This window comes from Labrus mixtus, chromosome 3 (genome assembly GCF_963584025.1).
Source record: "Labrus mixtus chromosome 3, fLabMix1.1, whole genome shotgun sequence".
Classification (NCBI taxonomy): domain Eukaryota; kingdom Metazoa; phylum Chordata; class Actinopteri; order Labriformes; family Labridae; genus Labrus; species Labrus mixtus.
Genome location: NC_083614.1, coordinates 29853938 through 29873915, shown reverse-complemented (window position 1 = coordinate 29873915; position 19978 = coordinate 29853938). Strand labels below are relative to the sequence as shown.

At 39.3% G+C, this 19978-nt stretch overlaps 1 protein-coding gene across 10 annotated transcripts in view; it reads right to left on the bottom strand.

The window, feature by feature from the left end:
- Positions 1–1770: 1770 nt before the first annotated feature.
- lrrc7 (leucine rich repeat containing 7) overlaps positions 1771–19978 on the bottom strand; it is a 124095-nt gene continuing 105887 nt past the window's right edge. For 2 of the 10 annotated variants that reach the window (XM_061034507.1, XM_061034505.1), the window contains 10 exons: positions 19026–19379; positions 18586–18831; positions 16718–16930; positions 15386–15553; positions 13526–13645; positions 13233–13440; positions 12812–13074; positions 11191–11283; positions 7013–7087; positions 1771–5019 (listed from right to left, as the gene is read on the bottom strand). In XM_061034507.1, coding sequence (XP_060890490.1) covers positions 4909–5019; positions 7013–7087; positions 11191–11283; positions 12812–13074; positions 13233–13440; positions 13526–13645; positions 15386–15553; positions 16718–16930; positions 18586–18831; positions 19026–19379 — 1851 coding nt within the window. In that variant the 3' untranslated portion in view covers positions 1771–4908. Of the gene's footprint in view, positions 5203–7012; positions 7088–10717; positions 10779–11190; positions 11284–12811; positions 13075–13232; positions 13441–13525; positions 13646–15385; positions 15554–16717; positions 16931–18585; positions 18832–19025; positions 19380–19978 lie in introns of all 10 variants that reach the window. The other 8 variants (XR_009672254.1, XR_009672256.1, XM_061034508.1 and 5 more) reach the window with 8 other exon arrangements.

Below are 19978 nucleotides of genomic sequence, written 5' to 3'. Positions count from 1 at the left end.
CATCGGCCCCAAATCCCTCACCAATTCCATTCACAACTTCTCCTTCACAATAGACAACTCCACTCTCTCCCCATCCCCTCATATCCGCAATCTTGGAGTCATCTTTGACAGCCAACTCTTGTTTGACCACCACGTCACCCAGCTCACAAGAACCGCCTTCTTTCACCTCAAAAACACAGCCCGCCTCCGTCCGCTGCTTTCCTATTTATCAAATGTGTATTTTTAACCCTGGATAACAGTGAAATAAGAGGTCTACAAATATTTTAGGTTTGTAAATAGACTAAATGCTGTAAAAAAAAAAGTTGGAGGTTAGAGAAGTCAGGTTGCTAGCGAGCAGTTGGCTAACAATACGTTTTTCAAGGATTTTCAGTGTTCAAAATCCAGTTAGATTTTTAAATATAGGCCAAACTATGATTTGAGCTACTAATAAATACAAATACTGAGAAGTCTACTTAAAACCTCTATTCATAAGTCAGCTTGAAAAATGAAGCTGTCCCTGTATGATCCACAGCTCAGATAAGTGTCAAGAATAGATGAGATGGAGGGATAGAGAGGATGAAGAATAGTCTGGCTGTTAGACTGATGAACAGAGAGACAAATGAACATATGCTGAGATGATGAGAGCTATACTGAGTTTAATCCACAGATAAGCAGAGGGAACTGAACTCTTTCCTTTTATTCATCCCCCACTTCCAAGATAGAAAGGCCAATTTGATATTGAAAAATTGTCTTGTTTATTTTTGTGTGGTACCAACTGATGTATGTCAACTATTTTTCTACTAAAGCCGGTAAATGTTTACATTTATGACTGGTCCCTGAGCCTCATTTGAACACACCACTTTGCTCATGTAGTTGAACCTATCGTCCCTTTAAAGTCTTATATTGCTAGGATTAGTATTTTTATGTTACAACAGCTTCTTCTTCTTCTTGTAAATATTCCAGCAGTTTGGACGTATCGAGGCGTCCCAAGAACAGCATCACAACAGTGGCAGCTTTATAATTTGGCAGTTCTTCTTCTTGATGCTTAATGACGGTGGAAACCTTAGGTTGCATCAGCGCCACCAACCGGTATGGATTAAACATTTTGTAAATCTACAGACACTGAGGACGGCATAAAAAAGGATACAAACGCCGTCATCCTCCTGGTAATAGATGAGGTCGTCTGCTGCCGGCGCCGCCCCTCCAACGTGTGGACATTGTATCGCAGATCTTTTCTGAAATATTTGTTTTACCATAGTAAGATCACCTCATTAAATGTGTAAATTACCTGTTTTTATTTTTGATCTTTTGATCAAGTATTTTTCATTTTTGATTTCAAGTCAAAATAAATTGAAAGACAATTTTGCCTCAACTAGATAATTTCACAGGAACTGAATTGTGATCAAAAGTTTAGTTAACTTAAAGATTTAAGTAGAACTGACTTGATGTCAAGTTTATTTGACTAGAAAATTTAATTTCTTTGGAATAATCACAAATTTATCTCAACTTATCATTAAAGTTCAGTTAACTTAAAATTTTAAGGCAGCCCGGACACTAACTCTAAGTTATAACAACTAGTTGTTTTTTTTTACAGTGTACTTCTTACAAAATCTTCCATTTTCATTCCATGTCTCTCCACCCAATTCTTCATTTGTCTCACAACCCCATGACTACTTACCTCTTTCTTTCTTTCTTTCCTAAAGAAATAAAAAACTCAGAGGATCAGAAAGAGATATCACCCCCCCCCCCCTCTCCTACAGACAGAGCCCATTGGAACACAAGGAACCCATATTACCAATAGTGACATTTTTATTATTTGTACAATAGAGACTTTAGTACATTATTCAAAACACCTCTTATATACTGAAAAAATGGTACGTCCCAAAGCCCAAAATGGCTCCAGTATAATCGCTGCACAGCATTTTTTAAATTTTATACATATATTATTTTTTGTAAAAACTGTATCTTAAATAGTATGTACAGATAGCGTCTGCAAAATGCATTCTAAACACATGATATATATTATATATACTTCTGCAATTACATTTCTCCGCATTAATACTCAAACTTAAAACTGGAAGGATTTCAACTTGCATGTGCAAATAAATAAAGAAATAAATAGTGCTGTTAAATCGTCACTAAAATTTGTCCAACTTAAAACTCGACAGCGGTTCTCTCTTCAGAGGTCAAAGTACTTTTTGTCACACAACAGAAGAAGCAGCATTCAAGTTGGGTAGGTGTAGGTACTGCAGAAAAGCATGAGTACATTCACAATCAATATGAGTCATTTTAAATTGGATTTCATTCACAGCTATGTACAGTGACACCGCCCTCAGCATTTGTTCAGCTCTTATGTAGTTTAAACACATAGAAAATGACTGTTTTTATAGTCATATACATATATATAATATATATTTGTATAACACAAATTCACAATTACAGTAGAAATACATTTTATACAGTTTTGGATAGAACATGTGTAGGTCTCCAAGTCATACTGTGCGTACTTCCATCCATAACTTTATTATAAGTGTCATTATTATAAAATATCACAATTTTTGAGCAAAGCTAAGGTATATCAATATATTTAGAAAGAATTACCTGAAACATGTAATAAAAAATAATTATATTATCAAACCTTTTTCTCTGTTCTCGTCACAATATCTTTGATATTTCAAACTCTAAATAGGGGTCGGGTGGGTACCTGTGGTCTTTTAACCACAAGTCCAAGCTGTGCCATTTTGTGTCCCTTATTTTTAAATAACTAAATTCTGACGCTTATTAGAAGGGCTGACACAAAATGGTCACGTGATGACACTGTCATGTCAAGTAAAAGCAAAAGACAGGGGTGTTGTTTTGCTCTGGATGAAAACATCAGATGTTGTACAGAACAGAACATAATTCACCATTGTGAGATGTCTTTAAGACACGTGTTGCATTTACACTGAGACATAAAATGAAAGTCTTCACTCTCTCTCTATCTTTTTTTTTGTCTCTCCGTCGGGTCAATACAATTTCAGGAGCATGGCCATGAAGGTCAGATTTTGCTTCCTATTGCTCCGGGAAAAAAAAAAAGTCATACAATCACAGTTTCCACATCTGAGTCTACATTTCTTTGTTACCCCCACTTTTCTAAATGTCAAAATCCAAAACACAGCTACGGCCTTTTCACAAATCATTTTTAACATTCACCAAAAACGTTGGTCAGTTTTAATTACCATGTACTCCTAGAGTTAGTAAGCGTCTCCTTAGGTGACGAAAAGTGACACTGAAACTTTGAGTGTTGCCAAAATTCTTTGTGGCACAGATCAGATGTTTCCCTGATTTTCTAAACAGAGAGAATCTCATTCTTATAGATTCACCCATTAAGACTGTTACACTGTGTTGTACCTTCTTTAGTGACCCTTTTCTTGCTGTTGGACACAAATGTTCCCCTCCATGCGGCTGCTCTCATTATGTGCAGCTCAGATCTGTGCCACAAAGAGGTACAGCTCTGATCTGAGGGAGGCAGATGGACCGCATGGCACCAAATACAGAACATCAGTCTCACTGAAACTTGGTGGTATATTACATCTGAAGTCTTCTGCAGAGTGGAAAACGTAATAAGCATACAGAAAAATGATTGGCTGACAGTGGCCAATGATATTAAAGCATGCTCTGATTTTTTCATATAAGTAAAACAGCTAAAAGGGGAGTAAGAAAAATACAAAACAGGACCTCAAATATGGCACAGATATTACAAATAATGTTACAGTGTGGGTGAGAGTGACTCAGGTTAAATTTGAGAACCAGGCTAGATTATAGTCAGTACTTCATTATGCTCACCACCACATGTGTGTTGTGTATGGGGGGCTCATAGGTGTTCTTTAAATATGTATTGATGTGCATGGCAGTGTGTGTAAACATTAGCATGACTTTCTCAATAGATGGCACTGCAGGAAAAGTTCGGCTCTACTGAAAAACATCAATAGGCCGAGCTTCAGAAATATTGCTTTAGCTCTTTTCAGCACAAATGTGCAAGCAACAGTTTCTTCTTTTCAAAACAAATAAAACAAGGAGCTGTTGTGAACTATGAACAGTGGGTTTTTTTTCTTTACAGGAAAAAAAAAAGTGGTGATATACTTTATAAAATTGTCCATTTTGAGAAATAATCCCTGTATGTTCATAAGAGAGAAGTCAGACTGTGGTTTTATCAACAGTATTTATATGAGTCATAAAGTGTGTGTCCAGGCCTCCAGGGGAGAATGCAGCTCGAGAAAACTGCAGCTCTGTATATGTACACAAGGCAGAACGTCTTAAGTTTTCAATTTCTGTACACTGGAGGCAATAACAACGGCAGAACAGAGGATAGGACTGCAAAAGAAAGAAAAAGACAAAGAGGGGAGAAAAACAGAAAGAGAACAAAAGAGCACTGGACGAAGCAAAGAAGAACAAGGAAGAACGTGTATCTGAATCATGTGCTACACCAATGACAAAAAAATAATAATTTAAATTTACCCTGGACCGTAAAATAAAAGTCAGAAGAGGAAAGTAAAAACACAAGAGAACTGTAACAAAACCAAAAGTATTCAGACTGATCAGATGACTGCCTAATTAAGAAACCAGCCACACAATCCTAACTGCAGCAGCCCTGTTGGAACTCAAAGTCCTCTTGTGGTCCGCCTACTTGTCGATCAGGTCCCTGACCGCTGGTGGACAGAGGAGCCGATATGTTTCCTATGGTACATTTGGCACTAGTATTTGCCTTTGGTCCAGCAATAGGCAAATAAACGTCTGTGTGTTTCCCTAAAAAGGTAAAAAAAAGGCGGCTCATTTTTTCAGTTCCACAAGCCTCCAGCGGAGGGCAGGTGGGGGTGGCGTGGGATGGCGATGAGCAGAGTAGAGAAGCGTTGTTGTGTTTTGTTTGTTTTGTTTGTTATAAAACTATTTCTAGCGCGCGCTGCTGTCCCTCAGAACCACCAAGTCCACCATCCGCTGGAAACTCTTCAGCAGAGAGACGGCTGTCTCGTGCTCCATGTGTAAAAAACTATGTCCGTTAGCCTGCAAGGCAAACACGCAGCACAGTCAACAGCATGTGTGTGTGTGTGTACGTGGATGTATGTGTTGCAGAATTTATGTCAATGTGTGTGTTGTGGGGAGGATGGAGGGTCACTGCCATCATTATCTCAGAAACACATCACTGTTGGGGAAAAGAGAGAGAAGAGGAGGAGCTACACAGTCATGCTGTAGAGAGAGAAGGGGTAAAGACAAAAAAGGGCTTTTAGATGAGTTCATCAGCTATACTGTACATCTGTGGAGAGAAGGTGGTGGGGGGAGAGAGGGGAGGGGAAACATGATGGGAATGATAGACGGGAGGTAAATCCTTTGTGGTATCGCTTATTCTGACCTGACGGTGTAATGCTCAAGGATCTGTGCGAGATCAATTCTGCTCCTACTTTGAAATAAAAGCTATGCTAAACACCAAAATCCAATATTCGTTATTACTCTGTGAAGTGTTTATTGATTCATTTTGATTTATCGACACTGGAGTGAAGGTTGTCTCAACAGCTAATGCTGACTCTGGAAAAATCTAAATTGGTCGCTCATGTTAACAAGGGAAGCATCCATGTTTACTTTACTGACTAAGACTTGTGTTTAAGAGAAACAAAGATATCACATGAAAATGAACATCGTATAAAAAGCTGCTAACTGCAGTAATCATTGCAGTTTTTTTTACAGAATAAAATGCTGAAAGGTCTCAAGGTTAAGCTCTGTATGTGACGCTGTAGAAGGTATAAAATGTACAACGTCGCTTACATAATGTATTCATACTTTTACTTGTATTATTTGAATGTCCAGATGTTCATTATTTTCTTCTTTGACTTCTTAGTCCTGTTTTTGATGAGCTCACCACAACAACATGCTGTAAACTGTGTTGAGGTAAATAATAATAATAATAAGATGTCAATCTTATTGAAACGTTTTGAATAAAAAGAGTAATTACGCTGTCAGATAATGTACATGCAGATTGGGAACAGTCAAACAAATGAGTCTGGTTTGCAGTATGACCTGGAAACATGTCGCATTGTTTGTAGTAAAAACAAACAGCTTTACTGTGAGACCAGTCATTGGAAATCAATGAGCAATCGCCTGATTCGCTAAAATCTATACGTAAGTCTATGATTGGTAACTTTTGTTATTTTCTGCAGTGATAACTATTTTTCTACATCTCATGCATATAGAAGTTACATGTTGATCAGAATCTTATTTTTTTACATTAAAAAACATTGAAAAATATTTGCATGTATACACATACTTTGCTTTTAAAGGAGGTTTTTATTTGGTTTAGTTTCATTTTTTAAACGTGTTTCGAGGTTGAACTTGGGCCAAAAATCTGCCTCAATGAAAGAGTTAGCTAAGTCATATCTGCTAAATCTTTTTAAATGTTTGCAGTCCCTCAGTAGTAGTAACCAAAACCGTTCTGTTGCCGACTGTTCTTTCAGTGTTGTTTCTTACCATAGACAGTAAAATAAATCAACCATAGTGCTGAAACCCTCTTTTTTAAGAAACCCCCTTTTCAAGACCCATTTTCCATTTCGGCTGTCCCCTTCCTGTTTTGTTTTTTAACAGTAGTGACTACATTTGTACAACTGGGCTGATACACAATGTTACATGACAATCCTTGCCAACAGGCTGTGGTGCAAATCAGACAGGTAGCGGTACCCTAAAACATAACTGACTATTTTACTCAGAAAACGACATTTATTTACTAAATAGTTCAGTAATTGAGAATGCAGGTTCAAGTGTGATTACAGGATACAATCGTTTTGATTTCATCTACTCAGCTCTCCCTGTGATGCTTGGCTTCAAAGTTTATGGCTACTAATGAATGAGAGAGGTTGGGGGGGGAGGGGGGTGTCATGCCTGATAAATGGACCAACAGGTACACACACAAAGTAGAATACATGGGGTGGGAGGGAAATGCTGAAGCCTGATAAAAACAGTCAAAAAGAGCCTCTGTTTCTGTTTTTGTCGATGAGTAAGAGGACGTTACCTGCAGTATCTTGTCTCCAGGCTGCAGGGCGGATGCGGCGGGCCCGTCATGCTGTACCCTAGTAACAAAGATACCCTATAAGTCAAAATGATACACCGTTAGGACAACACAGGGACACGATGGTTTAGAATCTTTGCCTTTCTCATTCTCATCTCAATATCCATCCCTCTAAAAAATAACATTTCTGCCAGAAATATATATGGGAGTTCACCAAATAAATTGTCTTTGTTTTCAATTTAGAGAGGCATGCAATTTCAAGATTTACTTGCTATTTGCATCTTTTTTTAAATGTACAGAAGCTGAATGAAACACTCCTCCCAAAGACATCGATTATACATGTCAGAATGGTTCATAATCTCTCTATGCATGTAAGGCCTATATACAGTAGACAGGAGTTTAGAAAGAGAGAAAAAGTCGATAAATAAAGTTACTATATAAAGGAGAGGGGGAGAAGAATAGGTGTGGGATGGGTACTGACTTTAGGGGAAAGCAGTAGGTAGCAGGGAGGGCAGAAGATAATTCATCCCCGATATTTTACCTCGATTACCCAAGGCAGAGATTGTAAAAACACCAACATCTTTGCATCGAGAGCTGAAAGATGTTTTTTGAACACACACAGAGTGTGGGACGATGCAGCTGTGTCCGCTCAGCGTGGTTCAACAGGTTGTGCACGTGTTGAACGCACAATGGTGAGCTTAGGTGACACCATTTAGCCCAAAACAAAAAAACTAAAAAAAAATACAATGTGATGTAGTATTGAGAGTGCAGCAGCACCTACATACTACAGTCTGTGAGTGAGTGCAGGAACAAACACATATATTGCATATTAAAAAAAGGTGTGTGTGTTAGAAGTATTAGTTTAGCTGCTATTCACAATAACACTGGAGCTTATACAGTGAGCCTCATACGCTTATAAAATCAAAAAATGTGGCTTGAAAATGTTTTAATATTCTATCCAAAGCGGCTAAAATATTCATTTTAGCTTTTGAACGACCAGTTTCCACATGCATGGACTTGGTCAGCTGATTTTAGTCATGTTTTATGTCCATTAAAATCCCTCCAGGGCCCGAGAAAGCATATTTTTTTAAATTGAAGGACTAGTTGCAGTCAGGTTGTGTGATGGAGCTCACTGTACATTACAAATGTATTTGTTAGCAGCTGAAAATTGTTAGTCACAATGATTTTACTTTTGCACACTATAAAGTTGAACACAAAGCTGCAGTCCCCTGCAAAAAACCTGCTATCTTCAAGATTTTAGAATTTTTCACAAATGTTGAAGATGTATGTTTTTTTTTGTATCGCTACGTTTGACAGTTTTCGTACTCAGTTACAAAAACCAGGAAATATTGGGGTGTGTTTTTTGCAGCTTGGTGATAACATAGATATAGTTGTATCTAAAAGATGAAAGTTAATAAATATGTTCGTTATAGACAGCAGCTCAGTGTGCAAAGACAGCAGATTTAGGAACACCAGGAAAAGAAAATTGGATTTTCAGACGCTCATGACTCAGATGTGACTAATAATCCATCTTGGGCCCCTTTAACCCCCGTCTTGTGTTCTTACATGGAGCATGAGAAGCTAATCCATCAAAGCCCGGGATCACTCTCCTGTCAATACAGGAACTGAGTCACTGAATCGACTCACTGAATCCTAATTAGCTAGAAGTAAACCTGACCCAGTGGCTTTGAGAGAAACAGGTGGTCTTTGAAGTCATCTCACAAGATCATTGTCGTTTCTTCCTTTCAGACACCTGATCTTGACTTCTTGTTCTTCTCTCAGAGCTCTTGTTGGATTTGATGTCACAAGAATAATCCTGTTTGAAAATGTTTCTTTTGAATTAGTTAGAAAAAAAAATCTAATTAATTACAGAAAACTTGTGAATAAGATAAGTCAGCAGCTGAGTCCTTGATTTTTAAAGGAAAATATAAATATAATTAAGGATTGAGGATTTTTTAAAGAAAATGATTCATGTTGTGGGCAACAATTTAAAGAGATTTAGGTCAAAGAAATTAGAGTCCTAATAATAATGAAAAAATGTACACTGTCCCTTTAAAGGCTTGAGTAGAAATGTACAAAATATTGAAGAGAAAATGTTTTTTGTTTGAACTTGAGTGCAGATAACAGACCTTCCACTTCAAACTGTCATGGTTAAAGCTATTTTAAAGATGACGCTGCTCTAACAGGATGTCATTATTTATCAAATATAAATTATCTTTTAGAAGTTTATTTAATAGATTTAAATTTCACTAATTTATTTGGGCTAAAAGTGTAGCTAAGATACATTAAAGGTATGGGCGCAAACAACAAGCTGACCACAAGAGGGAGCCACAGTCCTGTGGAACAACACTCAGGGGATCAAACCCACAGATGTATAATTTATCAGTCATGCTGTTTCTATTCACAGACCTTTAGAACTATTTGAACTTTGGCTTATTCAGACCTGGGTCTCTAAATAAAATGTACACATAAAGACATAAAGACGGTTCAAACTATTCTTTTCCTACTTTTACAAATGGCTTCGTCTACTCTGAATTAAAATAGAAACAAATGTAGAAAGGGTTGGGCAAAGTAAGTTCTCATAAGTAGGCCATGATGATCAAAAGAATATTAAAGGCGTCTGCATTTGTTTGAGCTTAAACTGCTGACGAATCATCCCTGAGCTGACAATCATAGAACAAAAAAACATGAAAGAAAGCTTCAACTGCTTCAGCAAGGCGCCTCACGTGCATGCAGGGACGTTACAACAGGGTTTAAAGAGATGATAACTGTATTTATATCACAACACACATAGGAAATGCATATTCCCCATATTTCACTTTAGACGGTTTACATTTGAGCTGTACTTGCTCTCATGACTGACTGAATGATCAACATTTGCAGATACTTGGAGGATCAGCAGGTAACACACACTGTCACTGTTGATCATTCACTGACATTTTCAAAAACTGCAGTGTGATCGTAAAGGTCAAATTTAACCTTCATAGTGAAATATCACAAAGCAGTCCAAAATTTAAAGTAATCTATATAAAGCATGTTCTGATTTTTTGAAAACATATCAATATAATTTATGTTTAATGTCATTTATCTGCTTCTCATTTGCCATTGGCACCATGTCCTGCTGTGTAACACGGCATTCATAACGGACAAGCAGCGGCTGATGGAAACTTTATGAACACGAGCGGAGACGAGGATGATTAAATAACTGTACCAGTCAGCAACTGAGTCACTACTTGTCCACATAAAACTAAAGTGAAATGATGAATTGACACTTTCTGTTATCACTTCACACCCCCGACTTAAATGAATTCATCGTTTGTCACATAGGCCGCACAAAGGCTGAACGTTTAAAAGAGCCCTTCTCTATTTATAGACCAGCTGTCTTGTCAGTTACTCAACATCTGAAATAACAGTCAGTGAAATCTGCCATACTTCCCATCCTCGCATCAAAGTATTGAACATCTAAAAAAAAAAAAAAAAAAAAAAAAAAAAACTCAACCCACGGTGTCCCAGTACTAAAGCAGCCTTCTTAAAATAGCCGTCAGAGCTCTGTGAGCGGCACCGCTCCTTTAGACCGACTATAGCAGCGTGTTTCTAGGACAGGCTGTCATGTGCAGGAGGCCTGAGGGATCTGCAAGCCAAACAGGCTCTCTGTGGCGGCACACACTTTGAGAAACGGCTGAACTCAGAAGGAAAAGAGTTTGGCACCTTTTGCAGTGATTGTATTTCAAAAGTGGGGCTGTGACTTCATTTTCCAGGGAGGAGAACACTGTAGAGATGACCCAAACACAGAATGACTTACTATTAATGATACAAAGAATGTATTTACAGCCCTAAACTTGAAGATTACCTAACTATTATCATTTCTCTGGAGTCTACCTTCCTGTTTTTTTTATGTTTTACAGGATTTACAGTATGTTAAGAACTTGTGTTTTGGCATATTTTACCTACAAACCTCTGGCTTCTTCACCCAATTAACAATCAAACTGTTTTTTTTTCCAAATAGTCTGCAGTATAGGATCACAGACTCAAAGTTAACCAAGTCAACTGCTGCCCTTAAGACACACAGACGTACGGACAGATGCACGAAACACTGCGGTAACGAGCAGCAGTTTCCATGGCAACTCTGAGGTAAAGCCGGGGGAGGCTGTGATAGGCTGGCTGGCCGGGTCGGGTCGTACCATGTCGGAAGGTTTGAAGGGGTTCCCCTGGCCACTGATGCCACCAGAGATACTGAAACCAAGACCAGGGTTCTTCTCTATTCTCACACACAACTACAGAGAGAGAGAGGAGGGGCAGAAACAGAGAGACAGAACAAACAAACAAAAAAAAAGAAAGACAAGTGAAAGTGAAATACAAAGATCGTAACCATCTGTGGTAGATAGACAACATGCACAACAGTGCTTCATGCGATGTTTTGGCACGTTTTGGCAGCTATGTTGGAGGTCTGCAGTTATCTGGTAACGATGGTTGAGCCACACATATCCTCATCAGAGTTTTTCTTTGAGGGACTATAAATGCTGTCTCTCACTAGGAAGGGGAAAACCAAAAAAAAAACCTGCAGGAGGATGAGCTAATCTGAGCGGTGTGAATGACTTCATGTTTCAACCTAAACTGGTACAGTGATCTCCATCTGTGAAATATCTCAGATTTAGATCGACGCCTCCGTTTCTTTTTCTAGACCCGTTTCTGCACAAACTGTTGCTGTTAGGTGGCTAAAAGTACTCACAGATGTCCCAGTTATTGTTAACTGCTTGATGGCCTTATGTGAAGCCTTCAAAATCCACTTACTGACATGAGAATCTGATCAGAAAAATACAGCTAATATCTATAGTCAGGGTCTCATGAAGAGTCCATGAAATTATAAGTGCAAATAAAACCTCCTACTTTCAAAAATAACCTTTGTTTTTTAAATCGGAATCAGAGCGGGTAAAAGCAGCCCCACTATTGGAAAATATTCATTTTGGTTGGTGATGCAATATCAAATTAAAATCACTCTGCTTTCCACGTCATAGTTAGCCCCCACATGCATTGTTAGCTGAGATGTCCTTTTTGTTCTCCATCATTACAGGACTAAACTCCTTCTGGGAACCCTAAAACACCCACGGATAAAAAGGATCAAATACAGCTCACATCGAACTCCGACAAACTGCAGCCGACAAAATGTAAAAATCATAGTGTTCAATGTTAACCTTTACTGTATGTGATTGTTAATAACTATGCTAACACTGAGTGTAGATAGCCGAATAGCTGCTATGGGACTTTATCAGTTGATGTTTTGATCAAGTATCAGAGAAATATCAGAAAAGCTTTTAGAAACTTAAATGACCATATTACGTATATGGATAGAAACTATTATTCTGATTCTTTTAGAAGTCTACTTTAATGTTCATACGACCATTTCTTACATGTTTAAAACAGTATGCTTTCCAGCTTGGCAGCTTCTTTTCTGACTTACTGAAGTAGATCTCTGTATAATTTCACTTGTTCATTTAGATTAATATTCATGGGACTTAGTCTCTAAATGCACCCTGTTATTATCAGCTGGTCACTCAATTGTAAAGTGCTTTGAATAACTCAAATCTATTTCATACATGAATAACATCTACTTGATATAACATTAATTAAAAGAGCAACTGCATAAAATGAATGTTAGCTTTTAGCATTTAATCAACTGTTATTTTTAATATTGCAAAATTTTACTTTGTCACAGTTACAAACTAATTTACTAACTGATTGTGTTGCGCAGACCTCCAAGATAGTGTGCAGTACAAACAGACAAATGGTCAGACAGACGGATACCTGCTCCTGGAAACCATCCGTGCTCTTCTGGCCTTTAGTCTGCAGCAGGCAGCGGGCGCTCTGAGGCCGCGGGTTAGTGTGCGTCATGACGACCTGGTTGCTGTGGACCATGCCCTGATTGTGGTACTGGGGGTTGGTGGCGGGGAGGGAGGGTTGATGGGAGGAGTGAGAGGAGTGGGGGTTGTACTGGGGTTGGTTCCCTGATGGGGAGAGGGCCATGGGCAAGCCGGATCCTTGGTAAGCCTGTCCAGGAGCAGGATGTCCTGGACAGGGGAAACAAATGGTCAAAAACTCATATATCAATATCAACCAGTTATGTTATTTGCTTCCCAATTTATTTATATCTCCAGCCTACCTATGCTGTTTCCCTAAGAAATATGTACAATATGAGCGACAAATGAACAAGTTTTTTCCCTTTTACCTTGACTCATGTTGCCTTGGTACTGCCCCCCAGAAGGCACCACTGACAGGGGCATCCCAGGTTGGTATTGGCCCCCTTTGTTCATCATCCCATCGTAGACCTGCTGCCCGACCACTCGGTGAGGTGTAGTGGACGAAGAAGAGGAAGAGGAGGTGACGATCATGTGTGTGTTGTGTGATTGGTGGGACTGGTTGTGGGAGTGGGCACTCTGCAGACAGAGGAGAGGCAAGTTAAAAACGTTGCATTATAAATCCAGAGGAAAGCGTTGCTGGGTTAGACTAGCAAGCTAGTACCTTCTTCATGAGGTTGTCAGGTGGGACGTCCCTCCTGCCGAGTGAGTAAGGAGCCCACTGGTTGCTCCCTGACACCCCCTCCTGGTCGTTGTCCAGCATAGCAGCCTGCTGAGAGGGGGTCTAACAGAGAGACAGAGAGACACAATGACCATTACTGAAAATGAAGATCTACTTTGAATCATTCTTTTAATGTATCGGCCTTTCACTGTCTTGGTTTCAGGCGGGTTAAAATGAATGTCATGTAAGATTCTGTTGTTTTAACAATGGAAACTGTTGGACTGTAACAGATGAGTAAATCATTTTTCCATTTGAAGTGAAGTAACTGTTGAGCAGTTTGATAAACAGACATCATGTTCTTAATGCTGTGGCAGCTGACAAATACCAACATAAACAATGGACCCTCATTTAAAGCTCCCAACATTAAAAGATTAACATTCTTTATATATTTATAGCTCATTATCAAGTTATGAGCATAATAAAAAATACCTTCAAAATCTTTTTTTTAACTATTTTTATGCATATCCAAGTAAATTGCTTACAGGTGCAGGACAAAAAAGGTTTAAACTTTGAGCTGATGAAAATCCTTTGGATCAAAACGTTGCCCTTAACAAAGTTGCTCATTGGGAGCTGAACAGTGTGCAGACCTTTCCCTTTCTTCTGCAGTTTTATATGTTTTTATATCACTATTCTTGATATTGTATATCAAGAATGTATGTGCGATCTGATTGCAGATTGGATTGACTCTTCCAAAAAAAACAAAAAACAAACCTACAGTCATTCATTTCTAATCCAACACTGGTGAACCTTGATCGATTCATGGAAATGAATGACATCACCTTTTTCTGACTGAGACATGACTCCTTCAAACAGTTTGGAGTAGTACAAAATAGAAAATTGTGTGTTCATGCACAAAGCTGGCTGGGAAATTATTAAAAAAAAACATGTCTGATCCAAACTGCAGTATTAGCTAACTCTCAAACTATAGAGCGGGGTGTAAAGAAAATGCACAAGAGTCAGACAACAAAGATCTGCCTGTAGTCTGACTTAAGACAATAAAGTATTTTACAAGTGTGCAGGGAAATGTTTGTTTTCACTAATGTCATCGCTGTTTCATGTCTGTCCTTAAAATCTGTTGTGTGAAAACCAATACCAGTGTAGTTTATCAGCAGCCAGACTTTACAATACATTGAAAAATGATGAGATTTGAATAGACAAACTATGATGCATTGACCCTCACAGCCTGAGTTTGATAGTCAAGGCAGTTCTGAACACCTTGGTTACAATAGAAATAATGGTACACAGTCAAGTCGTAGTTCATTGTAGCTGTAGTTTTGTGCAGAGGCAGGGCAGATATTCTCGATTGTAACCCATGTGTGCTGTAAGGCTGTCAACATTTTCAATAATCTTTCGAGAGCACAAGTTTAAAAATGATTCAATCTCCGTTATTTTGATGATTCCTATTATTGAAAAGTACCAAAGCTGCAAAAGGAAATTTCAGATCTTCAGTCATATTAAAAGAAAAAGAGAGAGAGAGCACTGTCTAAAGTGTAAATATTCGTTGGCAATGTCTCAGTATCAAAAAGTTGCCAGAGTTTTTGTAGAATTTAGTGTCAGAAGTTTGTCTGGATTTTTTGATCATTAAAAATAATAAATGATCCAATATTTGGTGGCTTGGACTTGTTTTCTTTTGTTGCTGTGGTATTGAAACAAGTATAGAAATCATGTAATTGATGAGGTTGATGTCGTTTGATACCATACTAATATCACAGGTGTCGTATCAAAGTTCATAATCTGGTACCGTGACAACCCTAGTGTGCAGTAATGAGAGCAGGGGTTCATCGTTCCCACAGTGATACTCACAGCGTTAGCAGACGGAGGAGGAGGTAGTGGCAGCCAGCGGCCAGCAGGGGGATCATGCTTAGTGTTATTGTAAAGATTAAAGTTCAAAGTGCTGCTGCGCCCCTGGCCGTGCCCCCCGCCCTGACAGAGCATGCCCAGCGTGAGCGTGTTGTGCTTTAGGACACCACTCTGATTGGAGGAGACAACATCACATGACACGAGTGAATGTGGGGGGTGGGGGTAAGGGGGAGGGTGGAGCTGCGTGGGGACAACACACTGTGAGCTCCACAAACAAACAAACAGATAAACAAACAACAATAACACTGATAAAACAACAACAACAACAACAACAGTGCAGAGTTGCTGAAAGCACAGAGAAATGTTAGCTGGTGACCGGTCATTACACACAGAGAACATCGTGTCATACAAGCAACAACTGGCTCATTCCAACATTAGTGTGTAGAGTTTCAGATAGTGTGTGTAGGTACATACGCTGATGCTTCAACAATCTATAAGTCGCTTTAATTGTTTACACTCTTCTATGTGTATCAATGCTTGATTTTTGTTCCATCCCACAGCTCTGTCTTTTTGTTTTTTTTCCTGGTGGGTGTTTTTTTTTCATCGAATGACGATGTGAACAGAACATTAAAATTCTGCATATTATCAAAAGCGTTTCTGATTGTTTGTGCTCCAGACCTCCCCCTTTCTTCTCTGAGTAGGCTGCCTGTTGAGGCACCGGCTCTGATTAAAGAATTATCAGTTTGACATTTTGTAAAATATGTTTGTTCACCTTCTTGCGGGGACTTTCTCAAGATTGATTGCTCATGTCTGTCTGGTGACATACAGGTAGGAAAACAAGGAAAGTGGCCCAGAACAAAGGAATAAAATTATCATTTGCAGTTCTCTACATGATGATCTTTTCTTTTTTGAATGATTGTACGGCTTTGCTGTTATCAAACATCAAAACGTCTCAAAAGCCCTACCAGAATAGGTGCTGTTTCACAAATCTACAGAGATAGTTTAAAACACTGTTGCATGAACTTCTATGAAACGCTTGGCATCATTTTTGTGACATTTTTCTTATTACAAAGAAATAGACGACATGTCACAAGGTCTCTTTACTGTCCAAAGCAGAATGATTTGGTTTATACTTCAGAGTTTGTGTTTTCCTGAGGGTGCAGTAGGTCAGGCTGACAGAGCGACAGTGTGGATGGGACACACATGCAGCCAAACACATACCTGGTCAACCTTTACAACACAGACTTACACAGATACAGACAGGAGGGCCTCCGGAAGCTGTGTGAGTGTGTGTTCACATGTCCCTGGTTGTGTCTCTGTATTGCACTGACTTACCCGGTCCAGTCGTTTGGCCTCTATGTGCCTCAGTAGCTGTTGCCTCCAGTCGGCGGGCATCCTTGAGGTGATGTCTTCAGGTTTCTGTGGTACCACGGGTCTTACTTTGATGGTGTCATCTGAGGATTTCTCAGGGCAGGTTGCCAGGGTGTAGTCAGGGGGCATCTTCTCCAGCAGGGCAGCCATGGTGGGACGAGCGGACACTGGCCGGGCCTGATGACAAAGAGTTAGTCGTTTTCAAAGACCATAATTTGTTTTTTATTTAAAGATGCATTAACCAACACTTTATATCTTATCATTATGACTGAGTAATGCCTATCTCTTTGTAAAATAGAGAATTCATATCAAACATGCAGTTCCCTTCAGCTATAAAATGCAATGTAGCATCCTTGACTTATTATTTGATTTGGATTTTGGGGCTCCCAGCCTGGATGTTTTTGTTCACCAGTTTTTTTAAGTTGTTGCTTTCACCAAAAGACAAATCTTACTCTAAGAAAACTACACTGCAATAAACAGCTAAAAGCAAACAGAGTAAGCGATTAGCTGGTGAACATACTGGAGCAGAACATTAGCGATCATTACCTAAACCTACAAAAAAGCCCTAAAAATGTATACACTTTGGACTCAAATTGATCATTTAACAATAACTTTACATCAATGCTTAAAGTTGAGCATTTTGTACTGATGAAAAGTTGCCAAAAACAAAATTATAGCAGGCTTTACGCAGGCCCGTTTGGCAGATTGCTTTGAATGTAGAGGTGACATTAACAACTACTGTATGATAACTATGTGACAACACTTACAATGCTAACCATGTTCACCATCAAAGAGCATTGCAGGGGAGGGTGGACATGGGTCTCATCTGTACAAACCTTTGTTCTTTATTTATTAATTATTGTAGTGGTGATTAATGATTTTAAAGTCTGATGGGTTGACAGAAGGACTGCCTTCCTTATATTAGAATTGAAAGTGCCAAGAAAGACATCCTGTGGTGTTTAGAGGGTTAGACTGCAGTAATGGAAACATTATTCTGCACCATAAGGAGAAGATTTTGCATAAAAAAGTTGACACTTTCCCCCTGGTAGGTGATGTATAATCCAACATTTACTTTTGCCTTGCATTGTTGGCTTAAGACTGCAGTTATATGTGCTCAGTATTCGTTTCCTGACTTTTCCTTTCCTCCTCTGCCCTGCTCCTTCATGCTGAGAGCAGCCAGATAAGTTGCTCTGCGCATCTGATCAGTATTCTCCTGGACATCTCTCTGCGACTATTTTTGGAAAGTCTGACTCTGGGCAAACCCAGACCATGCTGCGAGGATTATTTATAGTAGTGGGAATACCTTGGGATCTGGCAATAAGGACACCTGCGCTACTCTGCTTAGACTGCTACTACAATGACCTGGACCCAGGTAATCAGTGCAAAAACGATGAATTAAATGCTTCCAATCCGTCATATGCCTAGGCTAATAGCTTCTTGATCAAACAAAAGAAACACAGTATGTGATCTCCTTTCATTTTGAGGAAAATAAAAACAAATCGACTGTGCAAAAATCTGATTTCTTTCAGAAACATCCTGATATCATGCACTGGATTTTTCAAGCCATTCAGTTTTTCTTTTGTTAAGATTTTGTGGGATTCTTTGGGCCTTTATTTATTTCAAAATAAAGTATTTAGTTTGTGACTGTGGGTCAGACAAACAATACATCATCTAAGGCCGTTTTGAAAAAGATTTCTCCCGTTAGTTTCTGATTTATAGACAAGTCAACAAAAATAAAACTTTATTGTAAGCTGAATCTGATTTTCTTTTTTTATACTAGCATAAATCACTCTTTAGTCACACATGAGCAGGTTACGTGACAAACAGTTTACCTGAGATGCTCCGTAGGTCTCCGTGCTGTAACTCCTGGCAGACAGGGGGCGGCGCTGAGTCAGACTCTTAGTTGGATAACCAATCATGGGCTTCTTCTGTTCCTGGTAAGTGGGATAGTCATCGTCGTAGCGACCATTCCTCTTATTGTGCAGCATCTGGCTCTGGTTGTCAGACATGTTGGTGATTGCAGCGTGCTCCATGGGGCTGGAGTAAACAAGAGCCCGGCTGTAAAGAGGGGGGTCGGCCTGAGGAAGAGGACAGTTTCATCAGACCACTGGAGCATAAAACAGTCAAATATCAATTAATACAGAAATAAAGCAAATTCCAAAATACAAGATGATTTTCATGACCTAAAGGCCCAAGGATAGCGCCAGCTTTTAGCCGACTGTCCCACATTTCAACAATCACATGAACAACACTTTGACAACAGCTCTCTTACCTGCTGTCTGTACTGAGCCTCCTGCAGCGCCTCCTGCTGGGCTTCATGGACTCTGCGGAACAAAGCCAGCTCTGTAGAGCTCACTAATGAATCTGCTCTCCTCAGAAACCCTGGTCTGGAGCGCTGCGCTGGGATTGGCTGCTGCTGCTGCTGGCTGGGAGGTCCGTCCTGATTGATTGGTGACTGGGGGAAAGAAAACATCTCCAGCGGAGGATATGCACGATACCGAGGGCTCACCAGCTCCTTGGGTAACGTCTTCCCTGGTTGGTTGATGTACTCTATGGCCTTCGTAGCGTGGTTGACGTAATCAGGTGTGTTTGGGAAGGGTGGAGGGACCCGTCGATCCATGGTCACCTGATTGGTAAGAATGTGTACCGGTAATTTCATGAAAGTTTCAGCCATGTTTCCTATCATACAAAACTGTTGTGACTTTAGACTTTCATTTTGTCAGAGCTGGATTTAAACTTTTTTTTTTTAAATTTAAAATCTTGGTGTGAAGCCGAGATGATGAGATGAAACAATAACTTCAACTCCAAGAACAATTATTAACACAGTACCCCAATTTCTTCTGTACAGGTGTATATTAAAAGTAGAGATGCACCGAGTGGGAAAATCAGGTTCAATGCAGATACGATGTTTGAAATAACAATTTAGCCGATTGCTGATACCGATGTTTGTTTCATGACTCCCACAATGCCACCATTTTCTCTGGTGTTGAACAATGAAAACAAGTCAATTTGTCCAACAGTCTGCCCAATAAAAAAAAAACCTCTTCTCTGAATCAGAAGTCAGGTGTACTAGATGCCGGCATTAAATCGATTTGGCACAACAAATAAACATCGGCGACTGACATCATACTCCCTATTATAATGTAATGTACCAAACAACAACATGAAAAGAGGGAGATGGGTAAGGTGCTCCTTCTAACTTCTACTGTTAACTATTATTCTGAA